At 45.8% G+C, this 18,199-nt stretch overlaps 2 protein-coding genes across 7 annotated transcripts in view; both read left to right on the forward strand.

Moving 5' to 3' along the window:
• Positions 1 to 6: 6 nt before the first annotated feature.
• Positions 7 to 13,673, forward strand: DHX40 (DEAH-box helicase 40). Of its 3 annotated transcripts, none has more exons than XM_015646685.1 (17): positions 7 to 171; positions 742 to 887; positions 1,140 to 1,259; positions 2,358 to 2,588; positions 2,757 to 2,823; positions 3,275 to 3,406; positions 3,820 to 3,919; positions 4,215 to 4,301; positions 4,743 to 4,925; positions 6,148 to 6,228; positions 6,825 to 6,982; positions 8,479 to 8,593; positions 8,855 to 8,963; positions 9,286 to 9,380; positions 9,884 to 9,953; positions 10,288 to 10,516; positions 12,117 to 13,673. In XM_015646685.1, the coding sequence occupies exons 1-17, from the start codon at positions 33 to 35 to the stop codon at positions 12,254 to 12,256; spliced, it is 2,202 nt and encodes a 733-aa protein (XP_015502171.1). In that variant the 5' UTR covers positions 7 to 32; the 3' UTR covers positions 12,257 to 13,673. The 3 variants fall into 3 exon arrangements, with proteins under 3 accessions (XP_015502171.1, XP_033374816.1, XP_015502170.1); XM_033518925.1 differs by having other exon boundaries at positions 7 to 167; XM_015646684.3 differs by lacking the exon at positions 12,117 to 13,673 and having other exon boundaries at positions 10,288 to 11,347.
• A 657-nt stretch (positions 13,674 to 14,330) lies between these two features.
• The window catches only part of CLTC (clathrin heavy chain), a 30,105-nt gene continuing 26,236 nt past the window's right edge, over positions 14,331 to 18,199 (forward strand). For 2 of the 4 annotated variants that reach the window (XM_015646680.3, XM_015646682.2), the window contains exon 1: positions 14,331 to 14,461. In XM_015646680.3, coding sequence (XP_015502166.1) covers positions 14,420 to 14,461 — 42 coding nt within the window. In that variant the 5' untranslated portion in view covers positions 14,331 to 14,419. The remainder of the gene's footprint in view (positions 14,462 to 18,199) is intronic. The other 2 variants (XM_015646681.1, XM_015646683.1) reach the window with 1 other exon arrangement.

An 18,199-nucleotide genomic window follows, 5' to 3' on the forward strand; every position in this document is an offset into this window, starting at 1 on the left:
GCCGGTGAGCCAGGTGAGCCCCGGGAGCCGCCATGGCCGACCCCGCCCTGCCCATCCGCCGCTCCCGCCGAGAGCTGGTGGAGGCCGTGCGGGAGCGGCCCTTCCTCATCGTCACCGGCGAGACGGGCAGCGGCAAAAGCACGCAGCTGCCCAAGTACCTCTACGAGGCAGGTAACGAAACCCCCCCTCCGCGGGCTGCGGATGTGGGACACAAGCACCGATAAACCCACGTTGTAGTCCCCCTGTCTCCTCGAGGGTGACGCAGCTTCGGGCTGGGCTGTCATGAGAAGAGGTGGCTTGATTAAACCTTTTAAATAAAAAAAACCGAACTGTGGCCATGTGTACATTACATCGTTAGGTATTATAAAGTGATCTGGAGCAGCACAACTCGGTGTCCCTGTACGTCCCACAGTCACTGGGGGTGTTCAGCCTGGAGAAGGCTCAAAGGGTGAGCTTAGAGCCCCTCCCAGTACCTGAAGGAGTCTGGAGTGACAGGACACTGGGAATGCCTTCCCACTGCCATTGAGCAGGTTGGATGGGATATTGGGAAGGATTTGTTCCCTGCGGGGATGGAGAGGGCCTGGGACAGGTGGCCCAGAGAATATGCCCCATCCCTGGGAGTGGCCAAGGCTGGACAAGACTTGGAGCAGCCTGGCACAGTGGAAGGTGTCCCAAGAGGGAGGTGGAATGAGATGATGTTTAATGTCCCTTCCAACCCAACCCCTTCTGCATCCCCCACAGGCCTGGCCAAGCACGGTGCCATCGGTGTGACCCAGCCGCGGCGCGTGGCCACCGTGTCGGTGGCACAGAGGGTGGCCGAGGAGATGGGCTGTGACCTGGGGGCTCTTGTGGGCTACCAGGTCCGCTTCGACGACTGCACCTCCGAGGTGGGGCCCTGGGGACTGTCCTGGGGGTGTGGCAGGGTCACCAAGGCTGTGCTGGGGTCCCTGGGCTTTGGGAAATGTCTGTCCCAGCTGTTTGTGTCCTGTAACTCATTTGAGGATGTTTTTTGGGCACCTCGCAGATGAAACATTGCTGAGCAGCTGAGGTGTCCTGGACAAACATGTGATCTGTGTACAAGTGTTTGCTTTGAGATAAAAGCCCAGGCTGGCAGCTGAATGTCTAATTAAACCTTGCAGGACACTGCCATCAGGTACATGACTGATGGGTGCCTTCTGAGGCAGATCCTGACAGACCCCCTCCTCAGCAAGTACAGTGTCATCATTTTGGATGAAGCCCACGAGCGGAGCCTCAGCACCGTGAGTGTCACCTTTTATCTGGTTTTTGGGTCACTGTTTCTCCTTTTCTGTGCTCTGTTCATACCTTCCTTTCACTTCAGCACAGTCCCCAGGGATTTTGACTGACTTTCCATGGATGTGCTGTATCCTTTTGCTGTCCCAAGAGCACAGAGCTGCTGCTTTGTTTAGTCCATGCTGCAGAAGTTTAAAATAAGATGTGGCCTCTAATAGTGGAGTTTTTGTAGTTGTTGCATTTAAATGCAGTTAAAACTTTGCTGTTGAATACTCTCCCAAAACTTCCAGGAGTTTAAAGCCAGAGTACAAACTTTCTGGAATATGAATTTAAAAAATAAACCAATGTAAAATACAGAAATAAAAGCCAAAACACCTCTGTTGCCCTGAGGCCCAGTGTTTCTCAGGGTGTGTGTATGACTGTGCAAAGAGATTATGGCTTTTGGGTCCATGGAGACATCTAGACCTGAGTCCCAAAAGTTTTCAGAGGTCACCCTGACCCTTGTGTGGCAAACAAAGGGACATTGAAGTCACTGAGACCTCAAGAGATTGTGTTGTGTGTCAAAGAATCTCCTGCTCCAGCAAACAATCTCCCAGTCCAGCTGGGAAAAGGGAAAATGCTTTCCTGAATCCCAGTTTGCCTTCAGGCATCTGAGGTATTACAAATAACTGAGCTGAAATGGTGGAAGCAGCAGGTTTGTAATTCAGAGCACCACAGAGTAAAATAAACCTGCTGAGGTCATAGCAAGAAATAAAACCAAAGAAAGGTGCACACACAGTCAGAGGACAGGCTGGAAAATGGGATGAAAAATGGGTCTGAGGTAACTTCTCACAAATGACTTGACCAAGAGAGTATAAAAATAAAAAACAAAGGAGTTTGAGTTACACTGGTGCTGTCTATAGGCTGTGAGAATAGCTTGTAAAAAATTAATTGAACTCTAGAAACCAAAATGTCCAGGGTAAAATCATGTTTTCTTCAAAGTGCTTAGGCCTGCAATATGTGATTTTCACTGTATCAACGAGATAAAATCATCAAATTTCCAAGTTTGTCAGGCACTTCTAACAAAACCAGGGTATTGACATCAGCTGTTCCTGTTTTTCTGCTAGGATATTTTATTTGGTTTGCTGAAGAAACTGTTCCTGCAGAAGAAGCCAGCAGGCAGGAGGACAGACATGAAGGTGGTGGTGATGTCAGCCACCCTGGAGGTGGAAAAGCTCTCGGAATTCTTTGGGCACTGCCCAGTGCTGCACATCCCAGGAAGAAGTTACCCTGTCAAGGAGATATTCTGCAACCTGCTGAGCCCCAGGGATGTGGGCAGCTCTGCCTATGTCACAGAGGTCTGGCCTGCTTTGTTTTCTCTGTGTTTTTGGGGTGATTTTCATCTTGGGGAGGCCACAAGTGTGAGCTGCTGTGTTGTGTTCTCAGCATCTCTGCAGGGGAGGATCACTTGATGATGAGTCCTAGAAAGAACTAAACTGAATTTCAACTGATTTTGTTTGTTCCAGGCTGTGAAGGTCACCTTGGATGTTCACTTGAATGAACCAGAAGGTGACATCCTGGTTTTCCTCACAGGTGAGAATTTTCCTGGATACTCCAGGTGAATCATGGCATTGCCAGCAAAGCACAAAAGCTTCCAAAGCCTGTCTGTATTCTCCCAGAGGGGTGAGAAGGGGAAGGTGCAGGTTGATGCACAAAGTCCTGGGAAATGGTATTTTCAGAGCTTTTAGGAATAGCCAGGTTGACTCTGTGCTGTCTGCATGGTTTAGTTGGTTGTTAATTCAGGGAGGAAGAATTATTTTAGCTGTAAAATCCTACATCAATGCATGTGCCAGGCCCTCAGATATCTTTTAAGGAAAATCCTTGGTGAAAGGCTGGATGTCACCTCCTAAACCCCCTCTCATTAATTTTAAAGATGTTGGCAGCTCTGCATATCGACAAAACAACCTTGTTAAAAGATGTTGCAAACGAGGAAGGCAGAGTTGTAACTAATTAGGTCACTTAAATGCTCTTATGTGTCTTTTAGGCCAAAATGAGATAGAAAGAGCTTGTGATTTGCTTTTCAAGAAAGCAGAATCCATCGATTACCGCTATGAGGTCCACGACCGGGCTGTGGAGGGTCTCCTCATCCTGCCTTTGTATGGCTCCATGTCCACAGGTCAGAGCACAAAATGTCACTTAACCCCATAAATCTTAACTGGAAGAGTTGTTATAAACATTATCCTCAGCAAATTTTTTGTTTGGGTTGGGAAAAGGGTGTTAATTAACCCCTTTGTTACAATATTGTGGCATTTGGGGTGGGGTTTTTTTGTGGTCATTATAAAGTAAATCAAACTTCAGCCTTCTCTACTTGCACAGGAGCTTCCAGTCAAAATCCAAATCCACTGGATATGACTTCAAGATCCTCAGTTAGGAAGGGGATATTGAGTAACTGGAAGTCCAGATGACCTCACTATATTTTATTTTATTTTATTTTATTTTACTTTTTTATTATTTTATTTTATTTTATTTTTAAAATTATTTTACTTTATTATTTTTTTATTTATTTATTGCCATTTTATGTCATTTTAGATCAACAGAAACAGATATTTTTGCCAGCTCCCAGAGGCATCAGGAAATGTGTGGTCTCCACAAACATTGCTGCAACATCTCTGACCATTGAAGGAGTCAGGTATTGATTTCTGTCCCTCATAAAAAGCTGTCACAGAGGGAATAATTCAGAAAGATCTGGGTTTGGAAAAACACATTTATTCTGCTACTATTGCCTTTTTCTTGGGTGTATAGTAAAAAAACCCTTGATATTATTATAGTCTTAGAGGTGACCAATGTTTTTGAACCCAATTTGAAATCAAATCTGCTAAATAACCAGGGCCTAGAGAGAATAAATGTGTTCTTTTTGATTAAATCCATGCATCAGTTACCTGCCCAGCTCTCTATTTTTCACCTTTCTGGATTGTTTTTTTCAGATATGTGGTAGACAGTGGCTTTGTGAAGCAGTTGAATCATAATCCCCGAGTTGGTTTGGACATCCTGGAGGTGGTTCCCATCTCAAAGTGAGTTAAAAATGTCACTTGCTGTTTCTGGGGGCTGCTCTGGCAATAATGTTCTGTGTTAGTTGCTCTTTAAAAAAATTAATCAAAGATAGGCAGCAACCTCAAAGCCCCATAATTTAAAACCACTTTATTTGCTGCCAAGTAAAGAGTAGTTCAGGATATACAACTTGCTAAATTAGGAAGGAGGAGAACAGGAGGGATAGGAGAATTCCTTTGAAGGAGGAATTGGCATTGTCTGAGGTGTGACCAGTGCTGGCTGAATGCAGCAGCTTAAAAAAAAAACCCCTTCCATGCACAGAAATTCTCTTTTATTTCTTGCACGGGTGGATTTCTCAGTTGCTGTGCAGGGATACCTCTTCCATCTAGAAAGAGAGAAATCCCTGTGCTTTTTGGGGTGGTGGCAGAGGGGATGAGCTTTGCATGTCGGTTGTTTTTGGGCAGGAGCGAAGCCAAGCAGCGAGCTGGCCGGGCTGGCCGGACATCGGCCGGGAAAAGCTTTGGATTGTTCAGCAGGGAGTTCTGGGAGCAGTGCATGCCCCAGCACACCGTGCCAGAGATCAGGAGGAGCAGCCTGACATCTGTCATCCTCACCTTGAAGTGCCTTTCCGTGCATGATGTCATCAGGTGACCTCCCTGCAGAGGGAGGGAAGGGGATTATCCCTGTCCTCTCCGAGGGGAAGGAGGCAGGATTAGGTCCCCAGCCAATTGGGACACTTCAATCAGCTTTTCTGCTCTTCTCCACCTTAATTCCAGCTTGGATCCCAAGCTCCAGTCCAGTTTGAGGCTTGGCCAAAACTCCCATCTCTCCCAAATTCATGGTGTTCCTTTAAATGCTTAAAATCCTTAAAATATTAAGGATTATAGATATTATTATTATATTAATAGATATTATTATATTATATCATATAATATATCATATCATATATCATATAATATATCATATATCATATCATATATCATATCATATATCATATATCATATCATATCTCATATATCATATCTCATATATCATATCTCATATATCATATCTCATATATCATATCTCATATATCATATATCATATCATATATCATATCATATATCGTATTAATTATTTATAATTTAATTATATATTAATGACATATTAATGATTCTTAATTATAATTATTAATATAATAAGATGTATAATAAAATACTTAATTATAATATATAATTAATATTAACATAATATATAATTCAATTATAAAATAATTCTTAAAGATATAAAAATGAATATAATATTTAGAAATTACTAAAGTATAAAATATTATAAATATTAATAAATAATAAATGTGAAAAAAATATAAATATTAATACATAATATATATGAAAAATATATAAATAAGTTATATAATATATTATACAATTATATTATTGATATATTAGTTATATTGTTATATATTATTATAATTATAATAATAATTATATGCTATATATAAATACATTAATATATTAGATGTAATGATTACTATATTAATTTATTATTATTATTATTATTATTATTAATCTAGATTATATATATATGGGGGTTATGCCTTTAAATACTTAAAATCCTTAAAATATTGTGTTTTAGGCCCAAAAAATTTCATTTCACTCTTGAATTTTTTAGTTCTAAGACCATACAAGTGTAGAAAATGCAGTTTAGTGTGTTCCATGCTGGGATTTGTCATCAGAAATTCCTCAGCTGGAAGCTGTACAGTATCACAGCTATATGCTGAAGATGATTATTATGATTATCTAACTTTGGCCAGAAAACCTGCATTGGGAGGTTTAAAAATTATTTTTCTAAATATGAAAACTAACAAATCTACTTTGTTTTTAACCACAGATTTCCCTATTTGGACCCCCCTGAAGAAAGACATATTTTGGAAGCTCTGAAGGAACTTTACCAGTGCAATGCTATTGACAGGTAAAAAACCAAAGGGTTATAGTCACTAGAGGAATTTCAAATCTAAGGCTTAGGCTGGTGGTTTGTGTGGACTAAAGGAGTCCTACCCTCCTTCCCCAGCAGCAGAATGTGTGTCCTTGTTTAATTTGCAGGAAGTTTACTGGGGTTTGTTGAATTGTCTACAAAAACAGGGATGGAGCACAGTTTGGGGCTGGGGAGATTCAGTTTCTCCACGTGGAGAGTTCCCTCAGCCCTGGAGCTCCTGGGGGCACAGCCCAGACTGTTGTGGCTCAGAGCTCAGGCTCGGAGGGAGATCCATCCAAGAGCTCAAGACAGGAAGTGAGATCTTATCCTGAGCTTCCAGGAATTCTTCTTGTAAATATAAAAAAAAAATAAATAAAGCTGGCTGTGCCTGCTGTGGAGCAGACACAAGCAAGCTGGAGAAATGTGGATAATTTTATTGCTAATTACACTTCTCCATGTCCTCAGCACCTGTGTGGGCACTCAGAGCCCAGAGGGAAGCACTTCTTACCCAATTCACATTTAAACATCATTTCATTGAAACTGCTATTTACATATATATATATATATATTTATATTTTTTCCCCTGGTATAAGGAGAGGCCATGTGACAAGACTGGGAGAATTCCTGGTGCAGTTTCCCCTCCCTCCCAACCTGTCCTGTGCTGTGATAAAAGCTGCATCCCTGGACTGTGAGGATCTCCTGCTTCCCATTGCAGCCATGCTGTCTGTGGAAAACGTCTTCATCCGTCCAGGTGGGGTCCTTCTTCCCAAAAAAAAGCTTTCCCAGCTTTCCATGGTCTTGGAGTCAGGGCACTCTGTGTGCCAGGAATTGGGCAGCAGCTGTTCCAGAGCCTCAGAGCAGCAGGGATTGGGTTGAGTTTGTCCCAAGGCTGTTGAGCTGGAAAGCAGCATATGCCTAAGCTGAGAGGTCACGAGGTGAAATCCCTGTGACAGAAGGGAAGAGGCAAAAATAAAGGGGAAAAAAAGCAAAAAACCCCACCAGGAAACCAAAATGTACCACAGCAGATGTGTTGTTGTTGGTCTGAGTGCAGACAGGGACTGGTTGCTTTTAGCAAATGGGGCTTCACCTCTGGATTGTCTTTTCTGTTCAATAACTGGTTAATCAAATTATTAGGGTTCTGTGAGAGGCTTGGCACTGCCTCATGTAAATGTAATTTTGAAATGAAAATGTAATTTTGCTGTGGTTCCAGGATAGTTTCAGTAGAGCACAGTTCCACTAGGGCTGAACTCAGTCTTTCACTAGTGCTACACTTGAGTCTCTCCCTGCTCCTCTCCCCTCCTGCTGCCCACCCCCAGCTGTGGCACACATCTGCAGCCTTTGTGGGGGGACCTTTGTCCTGCCCAGTGCCTCCCTGGCTCTGTTCCAGTTCTCTCTGTCCTCCCTGAGCTGTGCCACTGGCCCTGCTGCCAGCCTGGGCTCCTTCCCAATCCCACAACTGTCCCTTTGCTTTCCCATCCTCTGTGCCCTTGGTTTTTCCCTGTCACCCTCCAGCAGCTCTGAGGAAGCAGACACAGATCCCCATCCTCCAGGCACCTTTTCCAGTGCCAGATGTGTGGGGTGAGGCCTCCCTGCTTCACCCCTTTAACTTTTAGAACCCACAAGCTTCTGACATCCCCTACAACAGCATCAGCTCCACTGGCCTTTGCCTTCCTCTCCTAAGGGGAGTAGGTTGTGCTGGAGGAGGAATCCTTTGGGTGTTTAAAAGCCTGGAATAACACTTTGGAAGTGTTGCTTTTTCCTGGTGCATTTGGTGAAGGTGAATTCCCACTAAGCTCCCAGATGCTCTGGTTTTTATCTTTCTTTATTTTAAGATCTCCCATTAGTGTGGCAGTAGGACAAAGCTGAGCTCAGTAGATTAGAGGGTGCTGTGGTGGGGTGGGTTCAACAGTCTTGTTTTTCCTCTCACTTGATCCCTGTGAGCTGTTTGTTTGTTCTTTATCTTTCCATGTCAGCCTCTGGATGGATTGTGAGTGAGAAATACCTTCTAAGAGACTGGAATTCTTCATCCCTGGTGCTGTGATGAGATTAATCATAGATTTAATAGCATCTACAGCTCTTGTTCAGCAATAGTGGAAGGGGGAAGAACTGTAAATGCAGCTGTAGAAGCTGAGACAAATCTAAAAATAACAGAAATAGAGAGCCAAGGCTGCCAAACACACACAAAGAGAAAATAAGGTAGTGATACATCTCACTTAAAGTCAGTTTTATTTAACTTATTCCTCTCAGGTGATCCTCAGAAGCAAAAGGAGGCTGAGCTACAACACCAGGAACTTGCCTCACAAGTGGGAGGATGCAATGACTTTGCAACCCTCTTAAATATTTTTGAACAGTGCAAAGCAAGGTATGAAATTCTCCCTTTCAGTAAGTGTAACATCGTAACTCCAGTTTTCAAAGTGCTGCAGACACACATCTGTGTGCTCATCCCTAATTTCAGATTTTTGTGAGCTGTAATTTCCATCCAGACACTTTTTATTTAAGCCAGGAATGTATCTGCCTGTGTAGGTTGTTGCCTTTGTACAACCATAACAATAAAATAGAGGCAAGTTTCTTTGCAAGCAGCTTACAAAGGGCTTCTTTATAATTCAAATAATTCTGTTCTCAGCAAGTCTCCCTCAGCCTGGTGCCAGAAATACTGGATCCATTGGAGAGCTGTGAAATCTGCTTTTAGTGTGGAAAGGCAGCTGCGGGAAATAACCACTAAACTGAAACAGGTAAAAATAAAATATAATTTCTGGATATGTTTGAGCTGCATAAACTTAGACTTAAGAGTTGTAGTGGATGCTGAGCCTTTGCCAGGCAGCTGCTGCCTTTCTCCAGTAGAAACTAAACCACTTCAGAAATATTTTTGTAGAGCACCCTTGCTTGTGTAACTCAGGTACAGTGCTGGTAATGGACAAGAAAGAGAGTTTTTCTCCTTTCCTCATGGTTTCTGTACAGAGAGAAACCCAGAGTTTAAAATCCATGTGAAGAAAGAGGTTTAACTGCTTTTTCTTGAGGAAAGATCTTGATTCATGTTGCTTTTTCTTTTCCCAGCTGCCAGATTTCCCTAAAGAGACATTTGAAGGCTCCAAAACTGAAATACTGAGAAGATGCCTGTGTGCAGGGTACTTCATCAATGTTGCTAGGAGGTAAGGAGTGAAGTTTGGAGAACTGAATGGAAAAGAAGTGCTGCAAGTTACTTAGAAGTGTGGCTGTATGTTGGCAGAAGTAGCAAAGTAGTAACTGCAGGTGAAGGAGATGTTTCTGCAAGGGCTGGAACCTCTGCTTTTGGCTGTCATCACTATTCCAAGGGTGTCAGCAGCTTCCCAGGAATGTCATTTTCTATGAAATGAACTCACCAGTTGATGAGTGGTTCCAGGTACTCAGCTAAAGGGCTTGGAAATCTCCAGTTGTCACAGTTTTCAAAGGCTTCACTCCCAAACCTGTTGTTATTGTGGTGTTACACCTGCAGTGCTGCTGTGGTAAATCCCATATCCTGTATTTCACTTTTTAAATGGGAAGCAGCGTCCTCTAGATAGATATTTGAGAACCTTTTACTATGCTGCTGCTGATTTGTTTAGTTCAGTGTTGCTGTCTAATCGCAGCAGTGTGTGTTTTGTTTTGTTGTTTTTTTTCTGTTTATTTTGCTCAGATCTGCAGCCAGGACATTCTGCACCATGGATGGACATGGCAGCATAGTCTACATCCACCCTTCATCCACAGTGAGTTCCCAAAGCCTCCTGCTAAAGCAGAAAACCATCTCTAAAAGGAATAAGGGGCAGGTCCCTAAACTCTGCCTGGTGCTTGCTTTGTGCTCTGCTGCAGTGTTCATTTTGAGAGTGGGGAAGAGCCTCACTTCTGCAGACCTGGTAGAGGTTTGGTTTATGAGGTGAGGGTGACACAGGCTGGACTTTCTCTCTTCTCTTTGCTTCTCACGGGCAATTTCAAATCTGAAAATTCAGGATAACACCCCCTCTCATCTGACTCACAGACATCCTGCTGGATGTGGGGCTCTGAAAACCAAACCAGCTGTGAGACAACCTTTGAATTTTTCAGCTCTACAACCAGGAGACCCTGCTGGAGTGGATCATCTTCCACGACGTGGCCGTCACCTCCAAGATCTACGTGCGCACCGTGTGCCCCGTGCGCTACGAGTGGGTCAGGGACCTGCTGCCCAGGCTGCACCAGCTGGACGCCTACGAGCTGAGCAGTGTGGCCAGGGAAGAGGTGACTGAGGAGGAAATAACCAAGTGGAAGCAGAGGGAGGAGCTGAGAAGGCAGTGTGGTAAGCACAGGGCTCATCCCTCTCCGTTTGTGTGGTTTTTGTTGTTGGTTTGGACCCCTTTGTGTTTGTCATGTTCTGGGCTAGAAGGTGTTAATTTGTTTGTGGTTCTGGTTGTTTTATTCTCCTCACAGCTCTGCAGTCCTTATTTTCTGTCTCAGCAGTGTGAATTGTGGTGTTTGCTTGCTGCTGCTCCCCCCTTTTTGGTGTCCTAGAGCAGAGCTTGAACAGAGTTGAATAAAAGCATTTTGAGGCTGGTTATTTAAGTTTGTGAAGGGTGTTTAGCCATTGATGCCCAAATAATGCTGCCCTGGGAGAAGTCCTAAGAGCTGTGGGGCAGAAGGAAAAAGAAATCAATGAACCTCACCCAGCAATAGGCACAGAGGAAAAAATCTCTCATTTTGGTGAATGTCTCATTCTGACAATAATTTAATGCCATATGTTTAAATAGTCAGTTTTAATTAGAACAAGCTAATTGATCTGGCTGCTTGACATTCTTGGGATTCTCCTGTCAGCAGGTTCCTAAAGCAGCCAAGTGTTCAAAGGGCCTCTACTCCTGAGCTGACCCTTCCCAGGCAGCGATTTATTGTACAGTAAATACAGATTCTCTTCCATTTCCTTAAGAAAGGAAAAAATGCAGACTTGTGCTCAAACCAGCATCTACTTCTGCCCTGCATTATTGTATAAACACACCATTTTAAACATGAATTTCATTTGGTTGTAAATAATTCAGCAGAGTCTCATCAGTTTATCTGAAGGAAATGTTCTCCGTGTCCCCCTTCACATTTTCACTTCATCAGGCAATTGCCAATTAATTGGGGTTTAATATTTACCTTAGAGATGTTGTATTTCTGGAACCTTCAGGAATATAGATGGCTGAATAGCTGACAAGACATAATAATTAGAAATATTTTAACAATGGATGTTGATTAAAGCTTATTATCACAGAACGTGGTGCTCAGGACCAGGCTGCAGTAGCTGCTTCACTCACACAGATTTTAGGCTCTCAGAGCCTTTGATTTTTATTTTTTTATTGTTATTTTAGACTAAAAATATTTTCTACTTCCCTTCTGTGAGAAGCAGTCCCAAGGTCTCAGTGCTGTGGGGGAATGTGCATTTCTGATGGTGGCTGATCTGCAATATTGACTTTACCCACTCCCTTATCTGCTTGTTTTCCTCTCCCTTCCTCCTGCCTCCGGAAATTTTTTAAAGATAGGTTTAGGCAGGACAGGACAGGAAAAAACACTAAGATAAACTGAGTTTGGGATGTGCAATTCAAAGAAGAAATGGGTGTGTAGAACACGGGCTGCATATTCTCTGCTACAATAAAAAGCAAGATTTGGGGATGAGATGAGCCCAGCTGCCAATATTGACATGGGAGCTAAGGCATGATTTTATTTTGAATTTTTTTCCCTCTCCCTGCTCTGGTGCAGTCTGTCCAGTCTGGAAGTCATTCAAATATCTGCCTGGAACTTGGAGGAAAAAGAAAGAAAAAGAGATTTTGTTGGGTGTTTTTTGGTATTTAACAAAAATAGGGGAATTTGTAATGCTGGGGAAGGGAGTGGGGTTTGACACAGAGAATTTCTTTCTCTCCTCTCCCCAGAAAGAGTCCCAGACAGCTCTGCAAGGAAGATGGAGAGGAGGAACGATGACCAATCCATCCAGGACGCCCGAGCTCGGTACCTGGAGAGGAAGCAGCAGAGAGCTCAGGCTTTGAGCAGCCCAGAGAAGGAAATGGGGTAACTCTGGGGGCAGCTCTGCTTTGTGGTCAGCCTGAGTACCAGAGATCACAAACACAACCTTCCCTCTGCTGCATCCTGCAGGGAAAGCTTCCCAAGCTGAGCTGTGTTGCTGCAGGTCAGTGGCAACAATTTAGTGGCCTCAGCTGTGGCTGAAGCCCTGATGCCAAGTGTGGTGCCAATTCTCTGGCATTTATTTCACTTAAAGAGGTCTCAATGCCGTTATAAATTGTATTTTTCTTAAAGGTCAGTCAGGGTTTATTTTTGTAAGGAGTGGAACTGTAAGTTTTTTTACCCATTTTATTTTGTCTGCTGGTGGTCATACAGTCTTCATGCTCAGGAAAATGTGCAGGAAGGGCTCTTTTAATGGTGGAAGCAGCAGGATTAAATCCAAAGGGACATTTCCCACCTGCATTCTGTGTTGTTGCTGCCCTGTGCTGTACCAGGTACAAAACACAAGGAAATAAGTGTTTTTCCTTGAGCATCTGAAAGAGCAAGGAGCTGTGGTGCTTTGTCATCATAAAGATTGTTCCCTTCTCAATCAAGAAGTCCTGTTTTATCACCATAATAATCCTGAAACGCTCCAGGGCTCAAGTGAGGAGTTTGTGTTAGAATTTCCAAATTGGAAGAACTTGCTGTGATTTTTCCTGCCTCAGCTGTGTGCTCTGTGTCACCCTGGGCACTGGTTCAAGTGGTGGTGTAGCCTGAATAAAACATTCACCATTCCACCTCTGCCTCACCTCAAGCATTTCAGCACTGCCCAGGATCCCAAAGCCTCCAAAACCTAAGGATTTTTTTGAATATTACAATATTATTGCTCATAAAGAAAGTGCTGGGTCTGGTAATTAATTGTTCCTCTACCTGTGATTGATGGGAAAGGGTTTTGTTCTTTCAGGCTCTGCTTTGGAGCAGCAGCACTTGGGCCTGACTCATCCTCTGCTCTGAATTTTGCTGTTTAATTGGATTTATATTTGCACTGTCACAGCCCCTCATGAGTCAAATGCCATCTGCACCACCCAGTGGGCCTGAAATGAGTACACAGAATGCCCACTGTTCCTTGGGGCTATAAATCACCTGGCAGATGCTAATGCTTGCTGATTTTTATATATATATATTTATTTTAATTTTTTTTCACTTTCTTCATAGCAAGAAGTGAGGGATTTTCTCTCCCTGCCACTGTGTTCCAGGGCTTCTCAGAGGTTTAGAGATGGGAAATTTAAGACAAAAATTATCTGGGGAAGTAACTGAGTTGCAAAATAAGAATTCAGCCATGCCAAGTGTGAAAGCACACACACAGCCCTGGGCAAAGCACCTGGAGTGCTGAATTCATCCCAGAAAAAGAGTTAAGTTTTTAAAGTTTTTACCTGTTTTACGTGCTGGAGTTAAAGTGTAAGTTAATAAAACACTGAGGGAAGTGTGGAGCTTCGTTACTTTACTGTACTCATTAACAGGGGGCCTGGGAAGAGTCCGGGGGAGCATCCCGGGGGGTGAGGGACAGCAGGGGAGGGGAATCCATCGGATCCCGGGGACAGGAACACCCTTGTCCCCTCGGTGTCACCTCCGGGGGTGTGGCTCCATCACGTCCCGGTGTCAGGGACACCCCGGGAGGAGAGGGGGTGGGATCCATCGCATCCTGGTGACGGGGACATCCCTGTCCCCTCAGTGTCACCAAGGGGGGGAGTTCCCATCCCGGTGACAGGGGCTGCCCGGGGCGGGGGGGGGTGGTCCAGGGGCTCCCGGGGTGTCCCCGCGATGTCCCCGGGGTGTCCCCCCGGTGTCCCCCCGGTGTCCCCCCGGTGTCCCCCCGGTGTCACCTTGCCCGGCCGCGCCGCCCCGCCCCACGTGACCGCGCGCGCGCGGGGCGGAAGTGACGCCGCGGCCCCTCGGTCGCATGATGTGGCAAAAAAAAAGGCCGGGGAGGGGAGGCAGGGAGTGATGCGTCCCCAAATAGTCCCTTCCGGCGGCGCATCACACCCACCGCTCCCATTGGTTCCGCTCGCCGGGATCCCTCCGCGCGGGCGGTCGCCGGCAGCAGGTGCGGGTATCCTTCCGCGGCGGTATCCTTCCGCCGGCGGGGGCAGCTTCCGCACGGCCCCGCTCCGCCATCGCGGCCCCGCTCCGCCCGCACCGCTGAGCCCGGCCCGGCCCGGAGCGCCCCGCCGCCGTCATGGCCCAGATCCTGCCCATCCGCTTCCAGGAGCATCTCCAGGTGGGCGCGGGGGCGGGCGGGCCGCTGCCTCGCTCCGCCGGGGGAGCTTCCCGGGGACGGTGCCGGGGGAGACGCGCCGGGCCTGCCCCGCGGTGCCTCCGTGAGGGCCGTGCGGCGGCCGGGCGCGCTCGGCGGGGTGTTCGCCCTGCCGGTGTCCGGCTCGGGGAGCGCTTCCCGAAGGGCATCTCCCGGGAGGGGCCGGGCCGGGCATCCCGCCCTTGGCGGTGCCCCGCGGGCCGTGCCCCGGCGGGGCGGGCGAGGCTGGCGCGGTGCCCGTGCGGGCCGGGCCGGCGGGGCGCGGGTTCTGCCGGGGCAGCGCCAGGGGGAAATCCCGGCCCAGCGCGGGGTCTGCAAGGCACGGGGGGGTGAGCAGGGCTGCTGGCCGAGCTGTGTTGCGTGTGCTGCTCAGTTTTATTTATTCGAATGGTGTTAAAGCCTCGGTAGTTCTAAGGAAAGGCTAAACCGTTTTGCCGGTGTTTCCGGTTGTAATGTCATCTTCTGGAAGAAAAAGCACGTATTGCAGTGAAATGTGGGAGCTGCTGCGGCTCCCTGCAGTGCAGCTGTGGCAGTGCAGGTGCCCAGGTGCCAGCTCTGGTGTCTGCTGGCCTCTCCCCAACCCCAGCTCTGGCTCTCACTGCACCAGAACCACATGCTAATAGTTTATTTCCGAGCGATGGCCTTTAATTTCTGTAAGGTGACTTCCTGGAGGCGCTGGTAGCACATCCCGAATGGGCTGTGCTGCGGGAATGCGGGGTTACCTTCCCGGAGCAGAGTGTGCCTCCCTCGCCGTGGGTGAAGCTGGAGCACAGGGAGGGTCTGGAAGTGGTGATCCAGTTGTGCAATGAGCACTTCCTATCTGACAGGTCTGAAGGGCGAAATGCTACGAGCCACGCTGTTATTAAGCTCGGTTTCAGTGCTGAGGGGAGTTTTTTGAGGAGAATTTGTCTAATGAAAGCTACATTGGCACACCTCGCCAAGGTCTTTTAGTGGCCTCCTGTCCTGTGGTGCCAGTATCTGCATTTTGTTTGTGTTCAGCTAACTGGGGCTGTGGTGGGCACTCTTGTAATGATGGATTTGCATGATTCACAGTGACTTTTTTCCCTAACTCAAATGGAAAGCAATTCATTTCTAGGCACATTGTTAAAAGAACCATTGCAGAATACTTACTTGAAGGTTACAGCTGTCCATAGTGTCTAAATAAATGCTGCTTTGGTGGTTGTTTAGGTGTGTGGCTGAGCACTGAATAATTTTACTCCAATATCAGTTTAAAGGCAGGCCAGAATTCGTAGTTCAGGCATCTCTGTAATGAGCAGCACGGACAGGAGAATCTCAGGAATTGGCCAGAACTTCACCTCCAAGCCATCCATCCTTGTCCTGGTGGTGGCAAAGCCCAGAACAAGGTCCTGAGGAGGTTCTGTGCACTCAGGTGAAACTCATCCCTCTGGGCAGCCCAACTCTCAGTCAAGTATTGTGGCAACGCACCTCTGATGCATTATTTAAGCCCCAAACCTTGCATGTGACCCACTGCCAGGTCTCTAATGACATGAGTACTGTTACATAATGAAACTCATCTGCTTCACGCCAGAAGTGCTGGGAGCTTTCAGGCCAGCACTAGGGTGGAACAGGAGTGTTCTGCCTCCAGACTGATTTATCTGTTTATTCGGGGTTGAATTTGCATTTTCTCTGCCTGTACATATTCAGTGTGGAGCACTGGCTGAACCAGTATCTTTTACAGCTGCACACAGGAGCTGATTCTTTCTCAGATGGGTGTGCACCCCTCTGAGCCTGGGTGCACGTGGCTCTTGCCTGTAAAGCTGCTGAACTTCCTCCTTTCACTTCATTGAAAGAATTTCAGGAGAATTCAGATTCTAGGAGTTAATTGCTTTTCTGCTGACGTTCCTGATGTAAGTTTTGAGAGCAGAAACACTGATATTGCAGTGTTTTTGCTATCCAGGCTGCTCCTAGGAAATCCTCATGGACTCAATAATACAATTTCTTGAACTGTTCCTGACCCACATTATCTAGGAAACTTGTTGTACAGGTGTTGTGCAACACTTGTGAGTTTGCAGGGATGCTTAATGAAAGATGAGGTACCCAACTGGAGCCTTAGCCATCAAAAGCAGGTGATGGATTTGAATGAGAAAGTTCTTGCAGGCTGTTATTGAAATCAATCAATACACACAGTGTGATCCTACTTCTCCACAGATTCATTATTAGAGGTTAAGAAGTGGTCAAGTACAAAGCTTGTCCTGATGTTGAGCTTCAAGCCAGTCCATTACCTGTTGCTGTTGGCAGCTTGGCTGTGTGATTTGGGAATGAAAAGGTAAAAACTCCAGAAACCTTGTTCCTGAATGCCTCATCTCTTGGGGGCACCGTGCTTTGTACCCCAAATAGGAGCTAAAGGTGTACTTTGGACAAGCAGTTAACTTGCTAGGGAGGAGGGAGCTTTCTGGGGAGTGTGAAACAAAAAGTGTTGTCAGGTTTCAGGGTTTGTTTGTCCCACTCCCATCACATGCTCTGCAATCTCAGCAGCCCCAGGTGTGCAGGCTGCTATCTGTGTGGTGTCTGTTGTACATCCTCGCCTTGCCACCAAAGAACATCAACAACAGGTGCAGGAACTTTCCTTGGGAATTTTCAGGGAGGAACCTGATTCCTGTGCTATCAAAACTCTTGTTGTAAAACTTTATATAGCTACTTCTTGTTTTTTTCCAAAGTGGCTATGAGGAAACAATCCACTGTGTATGCAGCAGGAGATCAGAGTTCAGTGTGTGGGATGATTGCAAACCTGGCTGCTCCTGTCCAGGCTTCAGGGATTCCTAAAATGTGCCTCTGTGTGTTTGAGGGTGTAAGTAAAACAGCTGCTTACTGTGGTGGGTCAGTGGAGCTTTTTTAAGATGACAAGTTCTTGATGAGTGAGAAGGAACCAGACTAATTAGCAGGTGATGAACTGTGATTACCAGTTAATTTAACCACACTATCCTGAAATCAACATTGAACTTGGACCAGGTCCACTGCTGTACTGAGCTAAGGCATTAATAAATACTCTTCTGAATCTAAATATTTTTGTAAGTCAGTGTAGAGAAAACTGCCAGCTTGGGCTGTGCACTTCATACCAAGACAGAACTGCTTTTTTAACACTAGGAGAAGGGGGTTTGTATCTATTGTTCATTGACAGAGCAAACCTGAATGGCAGCTGTGCTGTTCTGGTGTGGTGGTGCTTGGATGGCTCTTGGAATCCCAGCTGTGCCAGAGAATAAAACAGGACTGCTAAGGCATCATAGGATAAAACATATAAATTCAATAACTTGGCTCTAAAAATGAGAAACAGCTAAATTCTTCCATGTATTATGATGACAGTAAGTTTAATACAGCCTAAAATGCTAAATCTCTGCTGTAACAGCATTAGTTTGAAGCAGTTACATCCTCTGTTAATAATACAAGGCAGGAATTAAAGGACTGTTGTTGTGTCTAATGCTGTTTTGGTGGGATTCTTGCTCTCTGCTTCTTAGTGAATCCAAATTCCTAAAGCCAGCAAGTTGAGAGTGTTCCTACAGAGGGAGAATACGTAACAGAGAATGGCAATGTCTTGTGGAAAGAGAGATTGTGTGTGAACTAATTGGATAGGGGCAATTAGTTAAGCAGTTTATGAGCTGTTCTGGGCATGTCCCTCACAGCAGGCAGGGAGGTGCAGGGCCTGCCTGCCTTGGTGGCCATGCTGATTTAGTGCTTCCTGCTGGG

The sequence above is a fragment of the Parus major genome, chromosome 19 (assembly GCF_001522545.3).
Source record: "Parus major isolate Abel chromosome 19, Parus_major1.1, whole genome shotgun sequence".
Lineage (NCBI taxonomy): Eukaryota > Metazoa > Chordata > Aves > Passeriformes > Paridae > Parus > Parus major.

What these genes read in the sequence shown, in the direction of transcription:
- DHX40 (XM_015646684.3), top strand. Translation starts at nt 33, where the DNA reads ATGGCCGACCCCGCCCTGCCCATCCGCCGCTCCCGCCGAGAGCTGGTG. An exon ending in TTTGAACAGTGCAAAGCAAG is followed by an intron (nt 8,594 to 8,854) that starts GTATGAAATTCT and finishes TTCTGTTCTCAG; the next exon opens with CAAGTCTCCCTCAGCCTGGT. An exon ending in TTCATCAATGTTGCTAGGAG is followed by an intron (nt 9,381 to 9,883) that starts GTAAGGAGTGAA and finishes TATTTTGCTCAG; the next exon opens with ATCTGCAGCCAGGACATTCT.